The 23,701-nt window shown below is 41.2% G+C and overlaps 1 protein-coding gene across 2 annotated transcripts in view; it reads left to right on the top strand.

Annotated features, from left to right (window-relative positions):
• The window catches only part of ABHD5 (abhydrolase domain containing 5, lysophosphatidic acid acyltransferase), a 62,184-nt gene extending 38,731 nt beyond the window's left edge, over positions 1–23,453 (top strand). For both annotated transcript variants that reach the window (XM_077491474.1, XM_077491473.1), the window contains exons 6-7: positions 2,712–2,898; positions 12,905–23,453. In XM_077491474.1, coding sequence (XP_077347600.1) covers positions 2,712–2,898; positions 12,905–12,994 — 277 coding nt within the window. In that variant the 3' untranslated portion in view covers positions 12,995–23,453. The remainder of the gene's footprint in view (positions 1–2,711; positions 2,899–12,904) is intronic.
• Positions 23,454–23,701: the final 248 nt, after the last annotated feature.

Genomic DNA, 23,701 nt, shown 5'->3' with positions numbered 1-23,701 from the left:
CGGGCCTTAGTAAGAATCAACAAATAGGAAAATTTGTAGATGCTGTTTATAAGTTGGAATTGATTTTCTACTTTAACCTCTTCATGCCTATGCTATAGCTGAAAGATGGCTACAGCGCAGGCTTAAATTGCCGGTAGGGCATCCATGTACGTCCTTCTGTGCTCACGCTGCCTGCGCACCCCAGGCGGCATGCTCTGTGACCACCAAGTCTATGGGATCCTGGCCCTTTACCCCACATGATCAGCTGTCAGCCAATGACAGATGATCACATGATGTAAACAGAAGCCCGTAATCAGCTTTTTTTTCCTGGCTTGTGTAAACAGGACATGAGTCCCATACCAAGGCAGTCACTGCTGCGAATCAGTGCCCATCAGTACTGGTAAGCAGTGCCACCTACCAGTGCAACTTCCTTGGTGCCTCCTGATCAGTGCCACCTATTAGTGCCCATCAGTGCAGCCTCATCCGGCGCACATCAATGAAGGAGGAAAATTACCTGTTTGCAAAAAAAAAATTCTTTCAAAATCTTCGGTCTTTTTTTGTTTACTATCACGAAAGGAAAGCTCTATTTGTGTGAATAAAAATCTCATGTGTACAGTGTAGCATGGCCACGCAATTCTCATTTAAAGAGTGACAGCACTGAAAGCTGAAACTTGGCATGGGCAGGAAGGGGGGTATATGTGCAAAGTAAGCAAGTGATTAAAATGTTTGTGTTTTATATTGGGGGAAAAAAGGACCATATGGTTAGGGTAATATATTGTTCTGCCTCACAAAGCTTGCTAAAGAATTCCAAATAATTTAAAGCCGAGCTCCACTTTCATTAGTCACTTTGTGATCATTGCACTTTCTTAAAGTGTCACTAAACCCACATCATACAAAAACTGTCAAATGCTGTATTACACACTGTTCATACTCACTCAGTCACCATGAGATTAATTTTCTGTAGTTTACAAAAAACCTGGTTGATCCTGCTGCTCTCCTATTTCTACCTTCTTTGTCCCCAATTTAGCTAGGGATTTTGCAGAGCAGTGTTGGCAGCTCTGCACGTGCTCAGTTTTAAGTGAGTTTCCTCCCCATCACATCTGAGCAGCCCATGTGACTATAGAGTGTCACATGTGAGTGTATACACAGTGTTAGATGACAGCCCACTTACTTCCTCCCTCCTCCTCCATGCCCACTAATCGGCTATACACAATGGGGGCGGGATATTGCCTGTAGATTGATGAAGGCTTCACCTTCCTCTTCTAAGACACAGGCTGGAAGGGAGTGAAACAGCCAGTGACTGGCAGAAATCCACCCACACCATGTTATTGCCAAGAAATATCGTATTTTTCGCTTTATTATTATTATTATTATTATTCAGGATTTATCTAGCGCCAGCAATTTACGCAGCGCTTTACAATATAAAAGGGAGACAATACAGTTACAATACAATTAAATACAAGAGGATTAAGAGGGCCCTGCTCAGAAGAGCTTACAATCTAAAAGGGTGGGGTAGGTGGTACAGAAGGTTATAACTGTTGGGAATGAGTTGATGGAAGTGGTAGGAGATTAGTTTGAGACGTGACAGGCTTCCCTGAATAGATGAGTTTTCAGGGATCGCCTGAAGGTAGCAAGAGTAGGGGATAGCCGGACCGGTGGAGGTAGCGAGTTCCAGAGGATTGGAGAGGCTCTGGAGAAGTCCTGGAGACAAGTGGGGGAGGAGGAGACGAGAGAGCTTGAGAGTAGGAGGTCTTGAGAAGAACGGAGGGGACGGTTTGGGTGATATTTGGAGACAAGATTGGTGATGTAGCTCGGGGCAGAGTTGTGAATGGCTTTGTATGTGGTGGTTAGTATTTTGAATTTAATTCGCTGGGTGATTGGGAGCCAGTGTAGGGATTGGAGGAGAGGGTTGGCAGACACTGAGCAGTTGGTAAGGTGGATAAGTCTGGCAGCAGCATTCATGATAGACTGAAGAGGAGATAGCCTATGGAGAGGCAGGCCAATGAGAAGGGAGTTGCAATAGTCAAGGCGAGATATAACAAGGGAGTGAATGAGGATCTTGGTAGTTTCATTTGTTAAAAAGGGGCGAATTTCAGAGATGTTACGGAGGTGAAATCTACGGAGGTGAAATCTACAAACCTCATAAACAAATCCATAAGACGCACCTAGGTTTTAGAGGAGAAACAAGAAAAAAAATATTCTGAACCAAATGGCTGCTGACCCGTGGGCCCTGCCAGAAGCTGCCAGAGCCCGCTTCCAGCAGGACCTACAGGCCAGCAGGGCCCACAGTGTTGAGGGCTATTTTGAGGTTACTGGGTGGACACTGGGGCAGAGTAAATGGCGGGGGGAGGGGGGGGGCAGATGGATGAGATGTGGTGGGGTCAGTTGGCTCTGGGGGTGTCAGTATCTCTCACCTCAGTGATAGCTGCTAGTGCCAGATCAGCAGGTCCTTGCACGGCTTTCTCCAGTCCTGGAGGGGGTGGGGGGGGGGGAAAGTGGGGGAAAGTGGGTCTTATGGAGTGAAAAATACGGTAACAAAGATCCTCTTGGTTATGTTTCCCTGCAGACAGGCTGGGAAAGATCTGGGTCATGAAACAGCCATATATTCAGGAAAAAGTGTTATTTTAATAAAATCAGTGCCGTTATCCACATATCGAAATAGAAGGAACAATATAATTTAAACAGTGTGTGTTAATGCCTGCTTTAAGCTTCCTTTTTCTTCCTGGTTGCAGTGGCGAGACAGCATTCAGAAGCATGACAATCCCATATGGTTGGGCTCAACGGCCAATGCTGCAGCGTATTGACAAGCTACAGACAAACATTCCAATCACCGTCATTTACGGAGCACGATCCTGTATTGATGGTAATTCGGGAAGCACTATTCAGTCAATGCGACCAAACTCCTATGTGAAAACAGTTGTGAGTATTTGCAAAGAATGCAATCTGCTTTTTTGTGCTTTGCCTATTGCCGCCCCCCCCCCCCCCCCCCCATTTTATCCGCCATGCCTTCTGCCGTGCCGCACCTAAAAGCTCCTCCTAGGAGCTATGCAGTAGGTTGTACCCACCAGCAATATTTCTGTAAACTAGGTTACCTGCACCAATGAACCGGATGCCATGCCCTGAATTAAACGCATTGAACAATTTCAGGTTCTTCTACAAGGGAGTCTCAGAAGTGAACAGTGGATTTAGATTCTTAAAACGCCTCCTCCTTTATCTCTTAGAGTGTGGGAAAAGGCCAGGGAGAATATGTATTATTAGAACTGCAAAGTGGAAGGACGTGGGCTCCTCCAAAAAACTGTATTTAGGAGCACGCCTCAGCTTCCCAGTTGTATTGAACTTTTATTTTCTGTAGTAATGTTTAAACCTTTGTTTTTATACTTTCTTCCTATCATTTTTGGCCATACTTTTTGGGTCACAGGAGTGCACTTACGTTTGCTCTGCTCGGCCCCAGAGTCAGCTGATAGTGGGCTATTGCCTATCGGCTTATGTCACAGAGCTGCTTCCAATCTCTGACCATATTGTTGGGATCCAGCCAGCTGCATGGTTTGACATGTGGCTCCAGCTCTCAGCGTGCGACTGAGAGCCAAACCTAGCTGCTCCTGCCCCCTCCCCAGCCTGGCACTCCAGTAAGAGCTGCAGAGGCAGAGCAGAGAGGGACTGATGCCTGACAGTTACTGCTCTCCAAGAAAACTGGGAACTACCCGACCAGCGATCATGTGATCATTCAGTTCTTTGGCTTTGAGCCGACATGAGGCAGCTGCAGCAATCAGACTGATGCTGCAGCATAGAGGGGAGTACATATGTGTTTTTATCTACCCCAAACTTCTCCTTTTTTGGAGGGTTAGTTCAGCTTTACAAAAAAACTCCTGTCTACAGGTGTCTGTAGGCAAAAACAAACTGTGCAGCTCTGACTGACTAAAGTTGAATAATGCCCTTGCTATAGGTGCAGGCCATTTTCATACTGTACCTTCCGAAGCCTGCTGGAATATTTCCAGGTCAATTGCTAGGATGATTATAAACAAAATTTTGCTGCACTATTAGAAATAATGTACAAAACACAACAATTTAAAACAATAGTGAAAAAATGTAGTATAGAAATTGTGTAAATCCACTCAAAGTGCATATAATAAAAAAATGACACTCCTAATCAAATGATGGAACACTAATATGTGATGTAAGGTGTCTACTTGAGAGAAATCCCGTAATCACCACATAGACCATCACCAATGTAAGGAATGGACTCTTACCAGAGAAAGCGGACTCTGTTATGGAGTCAGATCGTCCTGTAAACCATATCCATCCAGTATATACTATCCTAAAGTCTTGGGGTTCATGTTGTTTGGTCAGGTTTCCATAGTATCTCCTATTCCCAAATTGTATGTTTTAGGTTTGTGTGATAATGATTATGATGCAAGATTCCGCCATAAAATAAAAATGTCCACATTGTAAATCCATAAGAGATTTTTATTAAAAACAAAGTGTAAAACTACTTGCATGTGAGTCATAACAGCGTTGTGTATATAAAACATTCCCAAACAATGTAGTAAGTATCTCCAGGTATTACAGAAAGTTAAAACAGGCGTGGTGACGTCACATGCATTAGCTCTTTCCAGCGCGTTTCGTCATAACTGGCGTCATCAGGGACATGATCACTATTGGTGCAGCAAAATTTTGTTTATGTATTTGATTGCACAGTGGGCGTGACTGTTTGTTTGTTTTTTGCCAGCAGCTTTTTTTGGACCTGCCAACTTGTTTACTGTTATTTATATGTTATTGCTATAATGTTGCCAAGTGAGGCCAGGTTGGTACTGTTCACCTCCTCTATCACAGAAGTTGGCCTTTTCTCTGATTCAAGCCTCCTCACTTGCTCTCTCTCCCCTGATGCAGTATCTGAGCTCAGCATTTTGAGAGCTCCCTCCTGTGATGGAGGTGAGCAGTATTGACTAGGCCTCACTTTGCAACATCCTAGCAGTGTCCTGGGACACTGTATTTTGACAATATATATATATATTAGGTGAACTAACCTTTTAAGTTCTAGGTGGATGCAGGTGATTGCATGCATCCAGCTTTTTGTAAAACTCTTGGACTATACTAGATGAATATCCCAGCATTACACCCTTCATTTAGTTATGTGACAAGCCATGTAATCTCAAATTGGCTTGAAACTAAAACCTACTACTCTGGAGACTAAACAATATATGTGTTCTATCCTGATGTAAAGAACCTGAATCTGCCCAATCAGCGTGCTTAATTTTAACAGATGAGATAGCCCAGACTTTTGTGTTCAATTAAAGTGTTACTAAACCCAGGACCCTGAATTCACTATATATGGTCTCCCACAGTACACAGAACATGGAAATAAAATTAGTATAGTACATATAAACTGCCAAATGCCTTTTTCCTTTAGCAGTATACATTAATACCTTGGCTTGTGAGCATAATTCGTTCCAGAAGCATACTTGTAATCCAAAGCACTCTTACATCAAAGCAAATTTTCCCATAAGAAATAATGGAAACTCAGATAATTTGTTCCACAACCATTTATTCATATACAAATTATCAAAATATGAGCAAAAGCTCATATTAATACTGTAATGTAGTAGGAATACTGTACCTCTGTGTTGGAAAAAAAAGAATTAGTTTTACTGTAAAAAATAAAATTACACTCGCAATGTTAAGGAGTCTGGAGCTCATCCATGTAAAGCTGCTGTGTATATGTACAGTAAAGCCGCTGGTGTACAGCATACAGCGCTGTATGTGGTTAAAGGTTCGGGGCGATGGTGACTCCCAGCGCTTTCTGGAGAACTCGGAGACACTCGGGAACTGTTGACATCCCTTCCAGGTGCTCCGAATCCAGGTTACGCCCGCCCCACCCAGCTGGGAATATGAGTGTCTCCAACAGCTTTACTGTACATATACACAGCGGCTTTACATGGATGAACACCAGACTCCTTAACATTATGAGTGGAATTCTTTTGTTTTTACAGTAAAACTACTGCTTGTATATCAAGACACTTTTTTTTTTTTTTTTAATGTTGCTCGTCTTTCAAAACGCTTGTATACCACGTTACTCGTACAAGGTATTACTGTATAGCAGTCTTGTGATTTCCATCAGTGTCTAACTGAGCACTGATTAAAGTTCGTAGGAGGAGTTTTTTTTTAAATTCTCCTCTGACTGGCCTGTTAGGCTGCACGACCCCCGACCTTCTGGACAGCGCTTATTGGCCCTGTGCCAAACGCATACACCCTCCCCTCCAAAAAAAAAAAAAAAAAGACCTCTCTAGCAATGCACACCAAACTGAGCATGCGCAGAGTTCCCCCAAGGCTCTGTTCTATCAGGAGATGGTAAGGGGAGGATGAGAGAAGACAGGATCAAACAGCCTTTTTACACAATGCAGATGATTAACCCCTTAGGTTTCACAGTGAGTGTAACAAGCATGCTTTACTGTATACACAGACTGATTTTACTTTTGTGGGTTTAGTAAGTGATGCCAACAACGTCCTTTCTCCCCAGCATAACATTGTATTCTCTGTCTGGTCCCTGAGACTTCAGAGGCAGTGAGCACAACATGAACGTAGAACATAAGTCCCCTTTTACCAAATATTGCAATTCTAGACCACAACTCTGCTGTGTCATTTTAATAAAGGGAAACTCCCCACAATGTTTTGTTTAGTAGAGTGGGGAAGGATTATAACCTCTGTGTCCCCACTGGGGACATTCCTCCCCTATTTCCTGTGGGGTAACCACAACCGAGTCAGGAAGGTCTCCCCAGTGGTGAAACAAACCGCAGCAAAACGGCGACATATCTTTTAGCCAGGTTCTGGATTCAGTTCTACTTTGCGTTGCAACAAGGTACTCATACACAAAGCTGCAAAATATTCTCATAGATCTGCAAAAGAAAGAAAAAAAAAAAGTTTATTTAAAGGAGGTGAATTGGAAAAGCCATGTTCTTGGTACACTGTATGGCTTTTACTTTTCAATAAGTTGTCACCCTTTCACTGAGGCTCTGGTTATTATTAGACTGCTAAAAATAGCTTGCAGTTTATTACTGTTTGACTAAGAAGTACACTTGGAGTATTGCTGCTGTTGGCTGACCTTTACTCTGGCAATAAAAGTTCAAAGTCTGCTTTCAGATTTGATTTGGTTATTGGTAATGTTGTTTTGTAGTTGACACAATCTGTGTTACTAATTCATAATACAATATTTAAGAGAACCAGTCACAACATCAGGAATCTGAACACCTAAAGTGACATTAAACCATTATACTTATTCTTCAATAAAATAAAAAAATTAAAAGTTACACATACCGCCATTTTTTGTTTATTAAACAGACCTTCTCCTGTCCCACGTTCCAGGGATGTGGCCACCCGAAGCCACGGTTCTCTCCCCGGCATCACTAGTGTGGGCACCCGACTGTGACAGCTTGCAGCTTCATAGCCGGGTGCGCACTGTACATGCGCGAGTCCCGATGTGCGTCCTGAACGGCCGCGTAATCTTTAGGGACTTGTGACGTGCCCCAGATGACGGAAAGGAGGAGGACAGGAGAACTTCCGTTTGAGCGGAAGTGGGAGCTGGGTACCTGTCAAAACTAGATACCCCCTCCAAAAAAAATGACATGCCAAATGTGCCATGTTAGGAGTCCTTAAAGCGGACGTTCCACTTTTGGGTGGTACTCTGCTTTAAAGTGGTTGTAAACCTCAGACATGAAATACGAACAAAGCATATACCTCTATAGTGTGTACTTGTCTCAATTTAGAGCCTCAAGTGTAATTTTTGTCTTTTGCTTTGGCTTTCTTCTGACACGTTTTCCTTACAACAAGAGAAAAATGGTGACCGTAAGGATCGCCAGCTGTTTGACAGCGTCAGTTCTGTTCTCGTGTGCTGTGTCAAGGGGTTGTGTCCCTTTCCTCTAACTGGCTATCGGAGCTCTCCTCACTGAGCTGGACCATAATTTCAGTTCTACGCCCCCTTTTTTTTTTTTCTGACAGCTCAGGCAAGCTTTCTAAATTCTGGACTTTGAATGGCTGAAGAGAAGAGTTCAGAGGTACAATTTATGTAGGAGTATTTGTTTCATCACTGTGTATCACCTGAGGCCAGTCACTTCACTGGGTATATGTAAAGGTTTACAACCATTTTAATGTCCCTGTAATCTATTTTTCATGAAATTATTTCATACTGTTTTTTTTTTTTTTTTTTTTTTTTTTTTTATATATATATATTTTTTTATTATTAATTTTTTTGCATCATTTTCAAATAGTAGGATGGCCAAAGCTTTTTTTTTTTTTTTTTTTTTTTTAACCATACTTCTCTTCTGGGTCTCAGGAGTGCACTTACTTTTGCTCTCCTGGGCCAAGAATCCGCCGACAGTCGCCGCTCTCTGCTCAGAGCTGACTGTGAACTGAGTGATCAGTAGTGATGTGACCACTCAGTTCTTGGTGTTAGAGATGGTGTTCTATATCAAAGTGCATCCTGACGATCTGCGCAGGATGCAACGTCACGCCAGCTGATTTGTTGATCAGCTGGCATGATGTCAATACTGCGCATGCTCAGAGCATCGGCGGCATGATCTGCAAAGGGAGAATGTAATCGCGCAGCGCACCGAAATCTGCCTGTCATGTGATCGGTCAATTCTCCCACATGAGCAGAGAGGCAGGCAGAATATGACAATTACATTGTCCCTTTGCAGATCGATGGATAATGCCTCCGACGATCTGTGCATGTGCAGTGTTGACATCATGCCAGCTGATCAACATATCAGCTAGTATGATGTTGTGTCCTGCGCATGTGCAGATCATTGGAGGCATTATCCGATGCACTAGTCGATAGAACACTGGCAGGGGACAGCTGCAGCCATCAAATGGAGTATACACAGTGTTTACATATGTGTTTTTTTTTTTTTTTTCCACGAAAGGGGTGGGACTATGCTCCTATATACCAGGGGTAGGCAGCCTGGTGCCCTCCAGCTGCTGCTACATTTCCCATGAGGCATTGCAAGGCTGGCAGTTAGTTACTCCCAAAGGCATGATGGGACTTCTAGTTCTGCAGCAGCTGGAGGGGCCCAGGTTGCCCACCCCTGCTATATACTGTAAAGACCATGGAGAATAAATGTAACCACCCTGTAACAAAAATGCAGCTTTGAAGGGCTTTCAACTTTTTATTTATTTTTTCTTCTTCTAAATGCCTCTCCATGTTGGCCTTTTGTGCCCATTTACACATTGGCGCTTAAGAGGCAGTACAAAAAAAATCACTTGCACAATTCAGGAGATGAGCGTTTCGGCGTAAAAAGCGCCTGACATGTGAAAACATACCTATGCCCTAGGTATGATTAACACTTGAGCATTCATTCCAATAGCAAGAATAAATTATTATATTTGCTTATGGAATGCATGAAGGCTCAAATGGTTAAAGCGCCTAAACGTGTTTGCAGAACCTGGCTTTAGGTGCATTTTTTTTTTTTTTTTTTTTTTTTTTTTTACGCTGCTTTTTTCTGCCAGTTGGAAAGGCATTTAGAAGAGCTGGGCAATCGCCCAGTGTGCATGAGGCCTGGCATTATCAGACACGGAACTACAGGATTGTAATACTCTTCTGCACACTTAGGATATAGCATGTGTCAGCATTAGAAAAGGTATTTGGCAGAGCAGCTACGGTCAGATTTCATGGACCTTTCACTTCTAGTACCCAAGGTTATCCTTGGACACTCTAAAAATACATAGGAGGACACATCCAAATCTTTTATCGGTAAGCCTACATTTATAACTAAATAGTTTTGATTCTTGTAGTAGCTCAATTGTGATTGGTTCTCTTTAAACCTGACCTCAGACAGCTTAATACACAGTTAAAGAATATATATGGAAACTGTTTTATCTGCCAAAGGATTTGTAATTGTGTGCAGCCTCTCTTGTGTAGCACCTCTACCATATTGTATAACCATATTCTTCAAAGCTTCACAATGTGTGAAAAAAGTGAGTAAAGAGTCCCAGCATGCTGATGGGACAGAGAAGCCGAATTAGACCCGGCCTCTCTTTTCCTGTTTGCATGTTTGCTGTCAGCACATGTGCAGGTAACCGAGCCTGATTGGCTCATAGTACTGACCCTTGCAGTCTGATTTCCATGGTACAGGGGATTACAGAAGATTAGGCTGGATTCACACTGGTACGAGAAATGCTCTGACATTGGGGGCTCATGTCGCATGATGTGTGAAAATCAATGTTTCCCTATGGGAGCCGTCTTAACTGGTCCAACACAAGTCAGTCTGACTTTGAAAATGCTCCCTGCACTACTTTGGTCTGACTTTGATCCTACTGCAGTCCATTGACTATCATTGAAGTAGGATCAAAGTCTGATCCTTGTCCTAACCATCCAACTTTGACATCCGACATTGTGTTATTTCCTGCTCTCTGCTGTAGTCCCTCCTATTGTGTGTTAGCACGACTTGTTCTTTGACCAATCAAAACTATCTGAAAAGTCGGATCAAAGTTGTATCCTGTTCATGAAAGTCGGATGGATGCAGGACCAATGTAGGACTGATGTCGCAGAGTAGGATGAAAGCCGTACTACTGTCGTGTAGTATAGTGTGAACCCGGCCTTATAGCCAGACAAATTCAGGTGCTAATGCGAGTTGCATTTAAGAACACATTTAAAGAAGAGCTCTGGGAATTTTTTATGTCTGTGCCAGCAGTGCATGGGTTGAAATCTCGTTTTGTCCAGGGGTCCACAGAAAGGTTATACTTAATCAATCCTTCGATCCACCAGAAAACAGCACTCCCCATGTCCAGTGGTGGACTGTTCCTGCCATCTCCATGTCCAAAGCCGATCTATGGGTGTGATGGCGTCAGGAACAGTCAATGCACAAGTACGCTAGCGTGTGCGCAGTGGGTCAGGAGTTTCAGAGCCCGGTCTTGTTCTTGGTGGATTGGTAGATTAGGTAAGTATATCTCCGCTCTCCTCACCTCTAAACAAATATGGGCACTGCATGGCAAAAATGTTTTTTTTCTATTTGGAATATATATATATATATAATTTTTTTTTAATTACTTTTAAAGAATGTAGAACGGCTTCAGATGGTGTGATGTTATCTGCCTGAGCTTCAGCTATAGCCTTTTAGTAATTGTCTATCATATACATGCATTCGAAATAAGACAGGCCATACATTATGCAATTTTCCTTCCTTCAGCCCGTGACCAGTGTTGATGGGTGAATCCCTCCTGCAGCGCTTTTGTGTTCTGCCGGTGGGGAGCACGGGGAGCCTTCCTCACCGGTAATATTCAATGATCAGTGTTGCTGGCTATAGCTGCTGGTAGGGTTTGCGAGAGAAAGAAAATCGGACATGCTGGTTGTACTGAAGTTGATGGATAGACTTCAGTATAATCAGCCTGCCCATAGACAGATCGATGAAACAGCTGAATTTCGATTAGTCTATGGCCGGCTTAAAGTACCATGTGTTTTTCTCTAGATACCCTCTGCAAAAGTATCTTATCGCCCATCAGTATGGGTTATGACGTGCATCATTTGAGATCTGCTGTCTTCTAAATCGATTTCCTCCAAGTTTTATATATGCACGTTTCATTATAGTTCACAGGCCACCTTCAGTATATAAGGTCTTTCTCTTTTAATAGGCCAGTGTATACTACTCTTTACCAAGTGCTAAGTCAGTCACTCATCTGGGCACATTTGAAAAGGTTTGGCAGATGGCCTGAATAATCTTTCCTCCGAGATCATCTTGGGCATGCTCTTAACTGTGACAGAACTTCCTTCCAAGTTAATGTCTTATATACCAGTAATTTTGCTGACTAAAAACATAGCAAAAAACAAATAAAATCTTTTGATCACAAAAATGGCCATACAGAGCAAAGTCGCATACCAACAACAAGTCTTAATTGAAACCATGAACATATTAAAGTGATAAAGGACTGTTTGTTATTTTTTAAAAAAGTTATATTTGGGCCCCTTTCACACTCGTGTGACTTTTCCTGCGACTTTAGACATCAAAGTCGCATGACAAGTCATACTGATGATTCCCACTGATAACCATTTATATCTGTGCGACCTCGAGTCATTCCTGTAAGACTTTGGTCCAACTTAGATATGAGTTGAGGTCCATAGACCTCAAGTTTACACAGGCATTCCCTGAAATTGCGTCTGCAAAATCTTGCGACTTTCAAGTTGCGGCAGTGGGAAAGGGGTCTTACCTGTTCTGTGTAGTGGTTTTGCACAGAGCAGTCCTGATCCTCCTCTTTTGAGGTCCCCTGCTACCTCTCCTGGCTCCCCTTTCCTGCCGAGTCACTCCATAGCAAGCAGTTTGCTATGGGGACACCTGAGCAGGCTCACTCCAGAGCCACAGCTGTGTCCATTCTCACACTGAGCGTGGTTTAGCCCTGCTCTGTCCTCATTGGCTCACTGGCTGTGATTGACAGTAGAGGGAGCCAATGGCTTCTGCTGCTGTCTCAGCCAATGAAGGGAGAGAGAGTCCCTGGAGAGCTGAGGCTCTCGTGCGCATTGCTGGATCGGGGTGGGCTCAGGTAAGTTTTAGTGGGGGCTGGGGGTGCTGCTGAACACAGAAGGTTTTTTTGTTGTTGTTGTTGTTGTTGTTGTTGTTTTTTTTTTTTTTTTTTTTTTTTCTCCCTTTTTATGTATACAATGCATTAAGGTAAAAACCTTGAGCCTTTTATAACTACTTTCAAACTTGTTGATCGGTTCCTTGTGATTATTTTTGTGCTCAAAAGCTGGTTGAAATTTCCTAAACCTTTGCTCGGCCAGTATCATATTTCAGATGTCTGTATTCTTGCACTTTCCTGCAAGGTGGAATATAAGAAACAAAATGTATCTGATGTAAAAAATTGTGTATTTTTGTTTAAGTTTGTGTTGTGTGTTTGTTTTTTTGTTTTTGTTTTTTGATACAGCATTTTTTTCTTTCCTTTTTTTTAGGCAATCCGTGGTGCTGGCCATTATGTGTTTGCTGACCAGCCAGAAGATTTCAATCAAAAAGTAACCGAAATTTGTGATTCTGTGGACTAACCCAGGAATCTTGTTCTGAAGAGTCCTTTCTGCATACGTTTTTCAAAGTAATGCAAAGAGCTCGCAGATTGCTCCCTTGCCCTGTGTATCGGTGCTTTTCCTTGCAAGACAGTTGCACACTTGAACCAGAATTGTGCCTTTTTTTTGTAGGAACGGATTTTAGACATAGCACTGTGCAGCTTTTACAAGTTTCCAAAGTGTTTTATATTTATATTGAATTTCAAAAGAACTATATTTACTTTTGTCATATACATAGGTATATATATATATTTACAGAGCCATATAGTATCATTTATAAGTTTTAAACTGGAATATAGGCCTTGCGCCAAACTACTCCAAGGATTTATTTATCCGAATATATTTTGTTTGTGTGACTGTGACTCCACGCGTGTTGTGACAATGCTGAATTGTACGTACGTTGCTGTATTTATTTTTGTATTGTTGAATAATCATTCTGTGTGTGCCAAGTACTGCATGTGAGTTGTATGCCTGGGAATCTGGAATATGTGGTGAGGCGTCTGAAATTCAGCAAGGTTTGCATGAAAGCACTACCAGCATTTCATATAATAGGTAACCGGTATCGATACCACAATCACTGCAATAGGAATCTAAAATTGCGACATATTTAATCCTATTTTAATGTACTATTAAATTTAATCTATTTTCTTTCTACAAACAAGTAAACTAAAGTACGGTATACACATACCGAAACTCTCACGGGTCAGTAGGAACTGGATGAATTTCAGTCCGTGTGTACTGCTGTCTGTACAACAGAAGCGTGAACGGTCATGCTGGAAGGCTGGCATTTGATCGGCTTCAGTATTGGTAAGTGTATTCTGGAGGGGTCTCTGATCCCTGTCCCTGTTGTTAGCATACAAATACAAAGTGGGAGAGATCTCTGCATCAACAGGAATATGTGATTGTTTGTTTTTTTCTTTTAGTTTGAGAAAAAAATAAACTCTGCGTATACCCTGTTTAATGTGGGGCACATACTATTAGCCATTTGCCAACCGCCCGCTGTCGTTTGACTGCAGCAGAATGCGCAGGGGAGCCAAATTGCTGTAGCTGTATGGCGGCTGCTTTAAGGGGTATAGCGGGAGCGCAGCGTTACGAATGCGTGTGCCTGGTGACAGCGATGTCCACCGGGCACCCGCAATCGCTCCTGACAGAGCAGGTACGCGGATCTGTGTGTGTAAAGCACAAATCCACGTTCTCTCAGGGGAAAGGAGACAGATTGTGTGTTTCTAGTATATAAGAACACTAATCGGTCTCCTCTCCCAGTCTGTCCCACCCCCCCACAGTTAGAACACACAGTGAGGGAACACATTTAACCCCTTGAGTTAATCCCTTCCCTGTCAGTGACATTTATACAGTAATCAGTGGCTATTTATAGCTCTGATCACTGTATAAATGTCAATGGTTTAAAAAAAGTGTCCGATCTGTCTGTCCGTTGTCCCGATTAAAAAAAATAGCAGATCACTGCCATTTCTAGCAAAAACAAAAAATAATAAAAATGCCATAAATCAATAACCTATTTTGTAGGCGCTATAACTTTTGCGCAAACAAATCAATATATGCTTATTGCGTTTAACCAAAAATATGTAGAATACATATTGGCCTAAACTGAGGAAAAAAATTGTTTTTTTTTTGTTTTTTTGGAAAAAAACAATTGGGGATATTTATTATAGTAAAAAATATTGTGTTTTTTTTTTTTTTTTTTTTCAAAATTGTCGCTCTTTTTTTTTGTTTTATAGCGCAAAAAATAAAAACTGCAGAAGTGATCAAATAGCACCAAAAAATACTCTACTTGGGGGGAGGGACATCAATTTTGTTTGGGTACAGTGTCGCACGGCTGCGCAATTGTCAGTTAAAGCGACGCATTGCCGTATCGCAAAAAAATGCCTGGATCAGGAAGGGGGTAAATTCTTCCAGGGCTGAAGTAGTTCGAAAATCTTCGCTGTTTTACATCAATTCGGAACCAATGAACGAAAAGTCTCATACGACAAAAGATTTTTTTTTTTTTTTGATTATGCGCAGTCTTTCTTTTCTGTTTTTTTTTTTTTCCCTTGTATGGAAATCGTATGAAAGCGGTACACATTAAACTAAGTGTGTACGAGCCCTAAGGCTGGATTCACACTTATGCATTTTTTGTGCTTTTTGCATTTTGCAGATTTGCACTACAGTCAATTTACCATGGTTTTCTATGGAACACGTTCTGTAGAGCAAATCTGCAAAAAGTACTAAAAGTGAATCCAGCTTAAGAGTGTCCCTACTATATCGTTTTAGCAGCTTGGAGGCATTCTTGTTTATTTTATATCTATGGCTTACCTAGGATAAGCAAATACAGTCTCCGATTGGGGCTTTGCTGATCCAGGTAAAAACTGCCTTGTTAACAATTAAGCTGTTCCAGTAATGAACAGGCTGGACTAATGTGGCACAAGGATTTTAATAGATTGGAAATGATCCCTGAATAATCCTCAGTTTAACTTTACCTTAGTTTGTGTTGAGTGATCTCCTAATTACTACCAGTGAGGTAGTTTAGCGTGGCTTCCAAGAGATGAAGCAAAATCCATTCTGATTGCCACCTCACTAGACATCATTTTATTATTTTTGCATGCAGTGAATAAAGTGATTATCACATAAAACGCCCTATTATGCAATATTTTCTTCTCTTGCCAGGAAATAATTGGCAGTGGTACGAGGGTCCTGCTGAGAGTTGTGGGGTAATGAATGTTGGAATACTTTCATGTTCACTACTACTCAGAGGTGTACAATGCAATATTCAGGCAGAATAATGCTGTATAAAACTTATGGGTTGATAATAAGGATGTCTGATTTGGAATTGTTTATCAAATAGAGGAGTTTTTAGAACTTGTTGGAAAACCTATGATAGGGCCAGTTCTTCCTGTGCATGTGAAAGGACCATGTATACTCCATGTCGACCGGTTCCTGCTGAACCGACCGTTCTCGGCCCGTGTGTACACAGCCTTAGGAGATCGTTAGATGTCTCACTGCTTTTTGATTGTTTTGAGACGTTCGTCTTGTTTAAAAAAAATAATAAATAAATCAGATCGCTTTGAGTTCTGTACTGGGTTTTGTGTCAGCTTTGCATACAGTAGACAGGCAATGATCTAATCATTCAAACATGTATCTGTTAAAGGTATTTTAATGTTTTAGGCAGAATTACATTTCAATTTGAAGGTGATTCCATTGCGTTAAGTAAAGAAAGCAGTGCATTGGTATAGATGCTTTTACCTATCCAGTACAGTTGAGTAATGAAGAAAAAAAAAAAAAACTTTTCTCCTTCTTTATTTTAATTTTTTTGTGTTCCTAATTGCTTTTTATCCCTGCCTTGGTAGCTTATGATCAGTGGTGTTCAAATATCTTTTTATAGGGTGATGTTTGATTTGCATCCCTTAAAGTTTTACTAAAGAAGTCAATTATTTTTTTGTTTTTAATTAAAGTCCGAAGGTTTTTTATCTTGATACATTAGGATAAAAAAAAACCTGTGTGCAGGAGCTCCCCTCAGCCCCCCTAGCTTTCTAGATGTTCAGATTACAGAGTGGGATTTAGAATTTATCTTCCTGATTCTCCCACTTTTAAACTGGCAACTTCAGTTCCCACTTAGGAATCGGTGGATCTGCAAGAAAGTAAGTTTGCATTTTTAAATTGGAACTCCCAGGTATATGACAAATGCAAAGTTAAAATACATACGCTATGCAACTAGGAACCCTCTGTTTGTTGGATAGAGAAACAAATTCAGATACATACATGCTTACAAGCTAAAGAATTTTTTTTTTTTGTCAGTACTGATTGTAAATTCTCATGCCTTTTGCCACGCAGTGCACCTAGGAACTCTCTGCTAATTAAAAAGAAAAACTGATTTATTGTCCATTGAGCATGCTTAAACATTAACTCCAATTTTGTTGAGAATAAAAAACCTCCTCTGGGTGATTAACGTGCATTGCAGGAATATATATATAAAAAAAAACACTTTGTAGCAGATTCCTTGATTTTTGTTGCTTTAATAAAAAAAAATCTATTAAATGTGGTGCTACCTCCAAAGTGCAAAAGATATTGCATACAGCATTAGATAAATTACATAGCATTAAAAGCAATTGAAAATGTTAACCCTGCTGGGTAGTGCTCTGAAATCACCGATGCTGTAAAAAAATAATACAATAACTTCCCTTGCTATGTGTGGAATCTTGCACAGCACTTTTGTGAAAATTGATATAATGAAATGGTGAAAACCGTGTCCAATAAAATATAATCAGAATAAACATAGTAAAACAGTAAACATAGTAAATTAGCAAATATCATGCTGAAAATTCATTCCAATAAAAGTACATGTAAAAAATGTGTGTGTGTGTGTGTGTGTTAGGGCTGTCTTTGAGGCAGGGAAAAAGGGGCAGCTGCCCTAGGCCCCATCGTTGTGTGGCCCAAAGCGGCTGCCTCATACTTGCAAACTATCCCAGTTTAAATTCCCATGTCCCTTAGCGCTAGTCCCGTGCTGTGTCCCGATTTCTCCATGTGAAGTTCTGTTACTAATGCTATCCAGCTCTGCCGTATACAGATGACTCGCCTGCAGACCCTGTGTTTACATGTAAATAACCTGCATTATTATGTAAATGGCGTCAGCATTAATATGTAAATACCCGCAGAGCGGCTGCATTTATGTTACGAAGGTAAGAAAATTGTAGGTGGAACCCTTTTTCAAAATAACATGGGGCCACTGCACTGTGAATTTTGGTGCATGTGAATACACACATCTCGGCAGATGCGCAAGGGTTTTCTTAACAATTAATGGCACTGCTGTGTATCTGCTAAAGAACAACACATTACATTTGTGGTCAGTGTAGAAACTCCTCTTTATATTGGTAATCAGTAAAAAAAAAAAAATCAAAACTTGCATTTGTGGTCAGTTTCGAATCCTCCCTTACATTGGTGGTCCATATAGAAGACCCCTTTAAATTGGAGATCAGTGTACTCTTCCGTTTTTGGTGGTCAGTGTATATCCCCCCCTTTATATTGGTGGTCAGTGTAGAAGTGCCACCTTACATGGAGGTCATTGTATATTCCTCCTTACACAGGTGGTTGGTGTAAATGCTCCTATTGCATTGGTGTCAGTGTCCCCCTTTTTATACTGGTGGGTGGTGTAAAATTTCCCATTACGTAATGGTCCGTGCAAATTCCCCCTCACATTGGTGGTCAGTCTAAATGCCCCACTACATCGGTGGTCAGTGTAGAATCCCCCACTATATACCTGCCAAAGGTTTTCAGCTTTGCTCTACATGATTCAGAATTTGCAACAGTGCACTGCCTCCTAACTAATCCCATCCCCCCACCACTGCCACTGATCCCATCAACCCCCCCCCCCAACATTGCCATTGATCACACTCCCCTACTCAGCAGTGCCACTGATCCCAGGAGTCCTAAGATCCCTAAGAGTTTTCTGTCGATGGGTCCCCTCATCTCCCTGGTCCATGGTGTGCAGGCAGTGAGGAGATAACCTTTGGCAACCAATCGTTGAGCAGTAATGATGCATGCTAACCTCTTGCAACCAATCATTGAGCACTAAGGAAATGCAGTAACCTCTAGCAACCAACCAGTCAGAAGTATTGATGTACAGTAATCTCTAGCAACCAATCAACAAACAGAAGTCATGTGCTGTAACCTGTAGAAAATAATCGGTGAGCCACAATGTGTGCTGTAACTTCTAGCAGGCTGCAGTCAGTGAGAATTAATAATGCACTGTAACCTCTGGCAACCAGTCACAATAGCTGCCTGATCTGATTCAATAAACAAATTTTGAGTCTAGCTGCAATTTATTGTATGTCTCAGAGCAGGTGGAGAGAGTCCAAGAAAATTTTTGCTCAGGGTCCAATCAATATTAAAGACAGCCCTGATGTGTGTGTGTGTGTGTGTATATAATATATAAAATTGTTATCCATACTTACTGTAATTTTGACTTTCCTGGATCCTCCTCCTGTCAGCCTACAACTGGTCAGCTCTGCCCCTCTGTCCCGCCTAGGAAAAGCTTTAACTTAGCCTATAAGGGTTGCCTTCTCCCCTCAGCTCATGTTCTAAATGAGACCTTGCAATGGCTATCTCTGGGTTGCGAAGTCCACGGCTGACAAGAAGGATCCAGGAAAGTAAAGGTACAGTAAGTATTGATAACAATTTTCCTTATACCTGGAACCTCCTCATGTCAGCCTACAATGGAATATAATTTAGCAATGCTTTTAACATAAGGAGGGAAGAGAGCCATAAAGAGACCACTCCAATGTCTGCTTGCAAAAGATACATTTTTAATGAGCAACTGCTGCCACAATGATTGAAGACCCAAACTCCTGTGAAGACGAATGTGTCACGTCCACTGTAATGGCAGATAAACGCATTGGCCGCACTCCAACTTGCTGCCTTGCACACCACCTCTGACACTTTTTCATGTGCTGCCCAAGAAGCAAGCCGCCATGCCCCTTGTTGAATGAGCTTTAAATTCCGCAGGTGTAGAGCGCCCCTGTAATCTGTAAGCGATCTGAATCATTTTGATAATCCTGGCCGACAAAATCCTAGGTGATATGGCACATCCTTTGGCTGTTTGGGAAGATGAATAAGTTCTCCTGTTTTCTAATCCCAACTCTTTGTTCTATGTATGTCAAGAGGGACCTGACCAAATCCAGTTTCCTCCATTCGTCGTTCATACCTTGTTCGGGAAATGCTAAAAGAACAGATTCCCAATTCATATGGAAGGTCTTGGACACCTTTTGGCAAAAAGCTTGGAACTAGTCTCAGAACTATCTTGTCTGGTAGGATTAGACAGAAAGGCTCCTTCATTAACAAGGCACACAACTCTGAAACCCTCCTGGCAGAGGCAATAACATTAAAAAGATGGTCCTTAAAGTCAGGTGGAATAAGGAACAAGAGGAAATGGGATCAAACAGTGAACCCATTAAGGCCTTTAAAACAAGAATCAAATCCCACTTGGAGGCCTAACCTTCATTGCTGCCTTCAAGAACCGGATGATCAGGTGATGAAATGCCCAACTATGATTGGACATTTTGAGTCCAGACTGAAGAAAGTCTAAAACATTCGATACCAATGGGGATAAAAGATTACATCTCTTTTTCTTTTGCCGTCTGCAGGAAAACCTTCAATCTTCTTAATGGGCAAAAAAGGCTGACGTTGCCTCCTCCTCTCTTGGGGGATAAGGCCTGATTTACCCCGGAAACTTTGACTGGTGGCCTCCAAGGTCTTTCCAAACAAAAGCTTTCTATCATAGGGAACTGAGCATATACTGTGTTTTGGATGTATTATCTGCTGCCCGATGTCTCCAACCATAAGGCCCTTCACGCTGTAACAGAATGGGCTGTAATCTTAATCGTCAATCGAACTAGGTTAATTGTAGTGTCTGCTAGAAAATATACTGTCAGCTTGATGAACTGGAGGGGTGAAGAACCTCTAACTCCCCTCGCCTCTCCCAATACCTGGGACCTACGCTCCAAGACCCAACATTTCGGGGCTGCAGCCAGGGGTGTTAAGGCTATGGCTGGCCTGAATGCTGCCTCCGCCACTGTGTATTTCCTCTTCAAGTCTGTGTCCACTCTTCTGTCCATCAGATCCTTGGAGAAAACCAAATACTCCAGAGGAAGTGTTGTATGGCAGGCTAATCTTTGCAAGGATGTGTGTACCTTAGGCAGGGTGTCCATCAAGGCTGCATCTCTGGCATTAAAAGTGTATAGCTTTGATGCTCTATTATGGATGTTTGTCTTTTTATACAACTTTGCCCATTCTTCTTCCAAAATTTCCTGTATCTCAAAAATAAGTGGAAAAGAAGAATGGACTTCTTCAGGTCAGGGTAATATTTTCTCTGTTTCTTATGCAGAGATTTTTCTTCCTGCCAACTCATAGCCTCCTTTACTGCTGCCACCAAAGTGGGAATTGGCGCAAAGTCAAAAACATGATTTCTCAGTATGTCCTCTAAATCTGACGAATAACTGTTATCTCTATTGCCAAAAAAACTTTCCTCCGGTGCAGCTGCTTCTGCATTATCTGGGGAGGAAGAGGCTGCCTGGTCTCTATGCATTGAACCTCATGACTCATGCCTGAGACCGTCTTTCATCACTTCACCTTTTGCGCATCCGCTACTGAATCCCTTGCAGCATGTTTCAGGCAGGATTCACACAACTTCTTGTTTGTAAATGCGGTCCCCTTCTCCCCACCACTCACAAGCACAGGCGTGACAGAGATTTGCTGCTCTCACTGGCCAGTACGTCTCCTAGAAGTGGAGACGTGACCAATAAGTGGATGGCGTCGGGCCGACTCCATAACAACACAAGAAGCCATCTGCCCCGCCTCTCCCAATCACTGCCCGCCACATCACCAGCCATGCCGAGGGAGACTGGGTGGGATGATTGGGGCAATATTTTGATGGTTAATAAGCCGTACCAATCATCCTCATCTACTCAGTGGGGGCCATATGAGATAAAAGAAATCTCCATGGTGCAATATTTAGTAAAAACAGGAGTTTAATCAACAGTAGTAACTTGCATTAAGGTACACAATCCGCAAATGGAAGTGACGTCCCCCAGCAACTCGTGACGCATTGTAACAGATCACTTTCTCCTGAAAGTTTGCTCTGTTTCACCATGTCATGTGGGTACGTAATCTGAATGGGAGGGTCTTGTTCATTATAATCACTTGGAGCACTCAGCATTCTAATAAAAGTTGCAGTGTCTGCATCCTTTTAGAAGTATTTAACCCTTGGAGTATCTCATCAAAACTTTTTTACACCAAAAAAAAAAAATTTAGTTTTATTTTTTTATGTAAATATACAATTTAGAAGTAATTGTACAAAAACACTAATGTACTGCTGTACGATCGGGCTTTCTTGCCTGCGTTTTAGGCGCCTTCTGGCACTTGAAGAGGCTGGAGAACACACAGTTTCTACGTTTTTCTGATATCTGGTTCTTTATAATCCACCTTAATGTTACACCTCATGCTCTTCCATTGGGTTTTTGACAGCCTCTGATCATTGTCATTTAATGTTTTATTGGGCTCAAGTCATGAATCAAAGAATTCGGAACATCAGAAACACCAATCTGCGGAGCCTGCATGGTTACTTCAGGTTCATCTCTAGATTTTTTATTTTTTTTTCTCTTTCTTTGAGTGGGTTTCTGACAGTGAAAGAGAGGATTTCTTTGCTTCATTACTTGAGCCCAACAAACAAACAAATGGCATCAGAAATGCCGATCTGCGGAGCCTGCATGCTTACCACTGCAGATTGAAAGAGTAAGGAATTTTTAATAAAATTAAATTACAACATAACTTGTGTAGCAATTATATCTGCTATATTTTGTATTTTTTTCCTGCAAAAGTGGAGTTGCCAGTTTTAGAGCATAAGGACATATGAAGTTGCATAGCTGAACCAGAAAAGAGATACTTTGCCTGTATAACAATGCATGCAATGTAAAGAAAAGTGTGTAACTCACAGGAAGCCATTGAGAATTTCAAACCCTTTTTCAGATAAAACTACACATACAATATTTATTTCATTTGCGTAATTGGCCATTTGCCTAGAGTTCCACTTAAAATGGAAAAACTAAAGGAAAAGGTTTGACTGTCATTTGCACAATATGCTACCTGGGTTGGGGGGTGCATTCAGATTGCTGCAAAAAAAATAAAAAAAATAAGCAATAATGTATTTTAAAATTGCACATTTTTATCTGGTACCCTAGTTAGACATTCGTGATGATCGTCTTTAATTGTTAAACACTTGTTCAAAGTTTTGTTGTCCTAACCATTTTTACCACTTAATGTATATATAGTTTTATACGTCTTTGGTCATAGTGAGTATAAAGAATACACATTTTTCAGGTATTTCAGAATAGCTGCTATGGTGAGATGGAAGTCACTGGAGTAATAATAAAACAAATTCATTTTATAATGTAGTGTTCATTTCACCCAAAAGAGATATATTGTACTCTTTAGGAAATTACTTTGCAGCCAGGTGTTTCCATAGCGACCTGCCTCCAGGTTTTGGAGTAGAACTTTTATTTCAGAGTGGAAACAAAATTCACTGCTTGGAAGTTGAAGTGGAAAAATTTTTTTTTACCTTGCTGTTCATAAATAAGAAATATGACGACTAAATGCAGAAGCCATTTTGTCAGCCAAATATGCAATAGTGTGTATATATATTTAGTTTTTTTTATTTAAATATATAACCTATATTAAGGCTTTTTGTTCTCTTTAGAAAAAAGGTTGCACAATACGTTTTGGTTTTCTGTTATATTATAATTATGAAAATGTATATTTAGCTGTCCTCTATGTGAATGCTTAAGTTTCATGCTGAATGACAACCATAGTATTGAGTTCACAGAATATGGTGCAATATATTAAATAACCTAGCTTAACCTAATGTTAATGTTATGGAATACAATAAAATGTTTAAATTTGAGCCTTTGATATATATTTTTTTATTTTTATTTATTCATTTTTTGTGCATTGAGCAGTTACATTGGGGGGGGGGGGGGGGGGGGGAGGAGTATTTGATCCCTTGCATAGGTGTATTTTAAATGATCGAGACAAAATATCAACCAAAAATCCAGAAAAAACACATGATGCAAATGCTATAAATGAAGCCGCAGTTCAGTGAGCAAAATAAGTATTATCCCCAAGCAAAACATGACTTGGTACTTGATGAAG

Source organism: Lithobates pipiens, unplaced genomic scaffold (genome assembly GCF_037356315.1).
Source record: "Lithobates pipiens isolate NorthernLeopardFrog02 unplaced genomic scaffold, aLitPip1_a1.2 Scaffold_19, whole genome shotgun sequence".
NCBI classification, from domain to species: domain Eukaryota; kingdom Metazoa; phylum Chordata; class Amphibia; order Anura; family Ranidae; genus Lithobates; species Lithobates pipiens.
The sequence above is the reverse complement of the archived record's forward strand: the minus strand, read 5'-3'. Positions and strand labels throughout refer to the sequence as shown.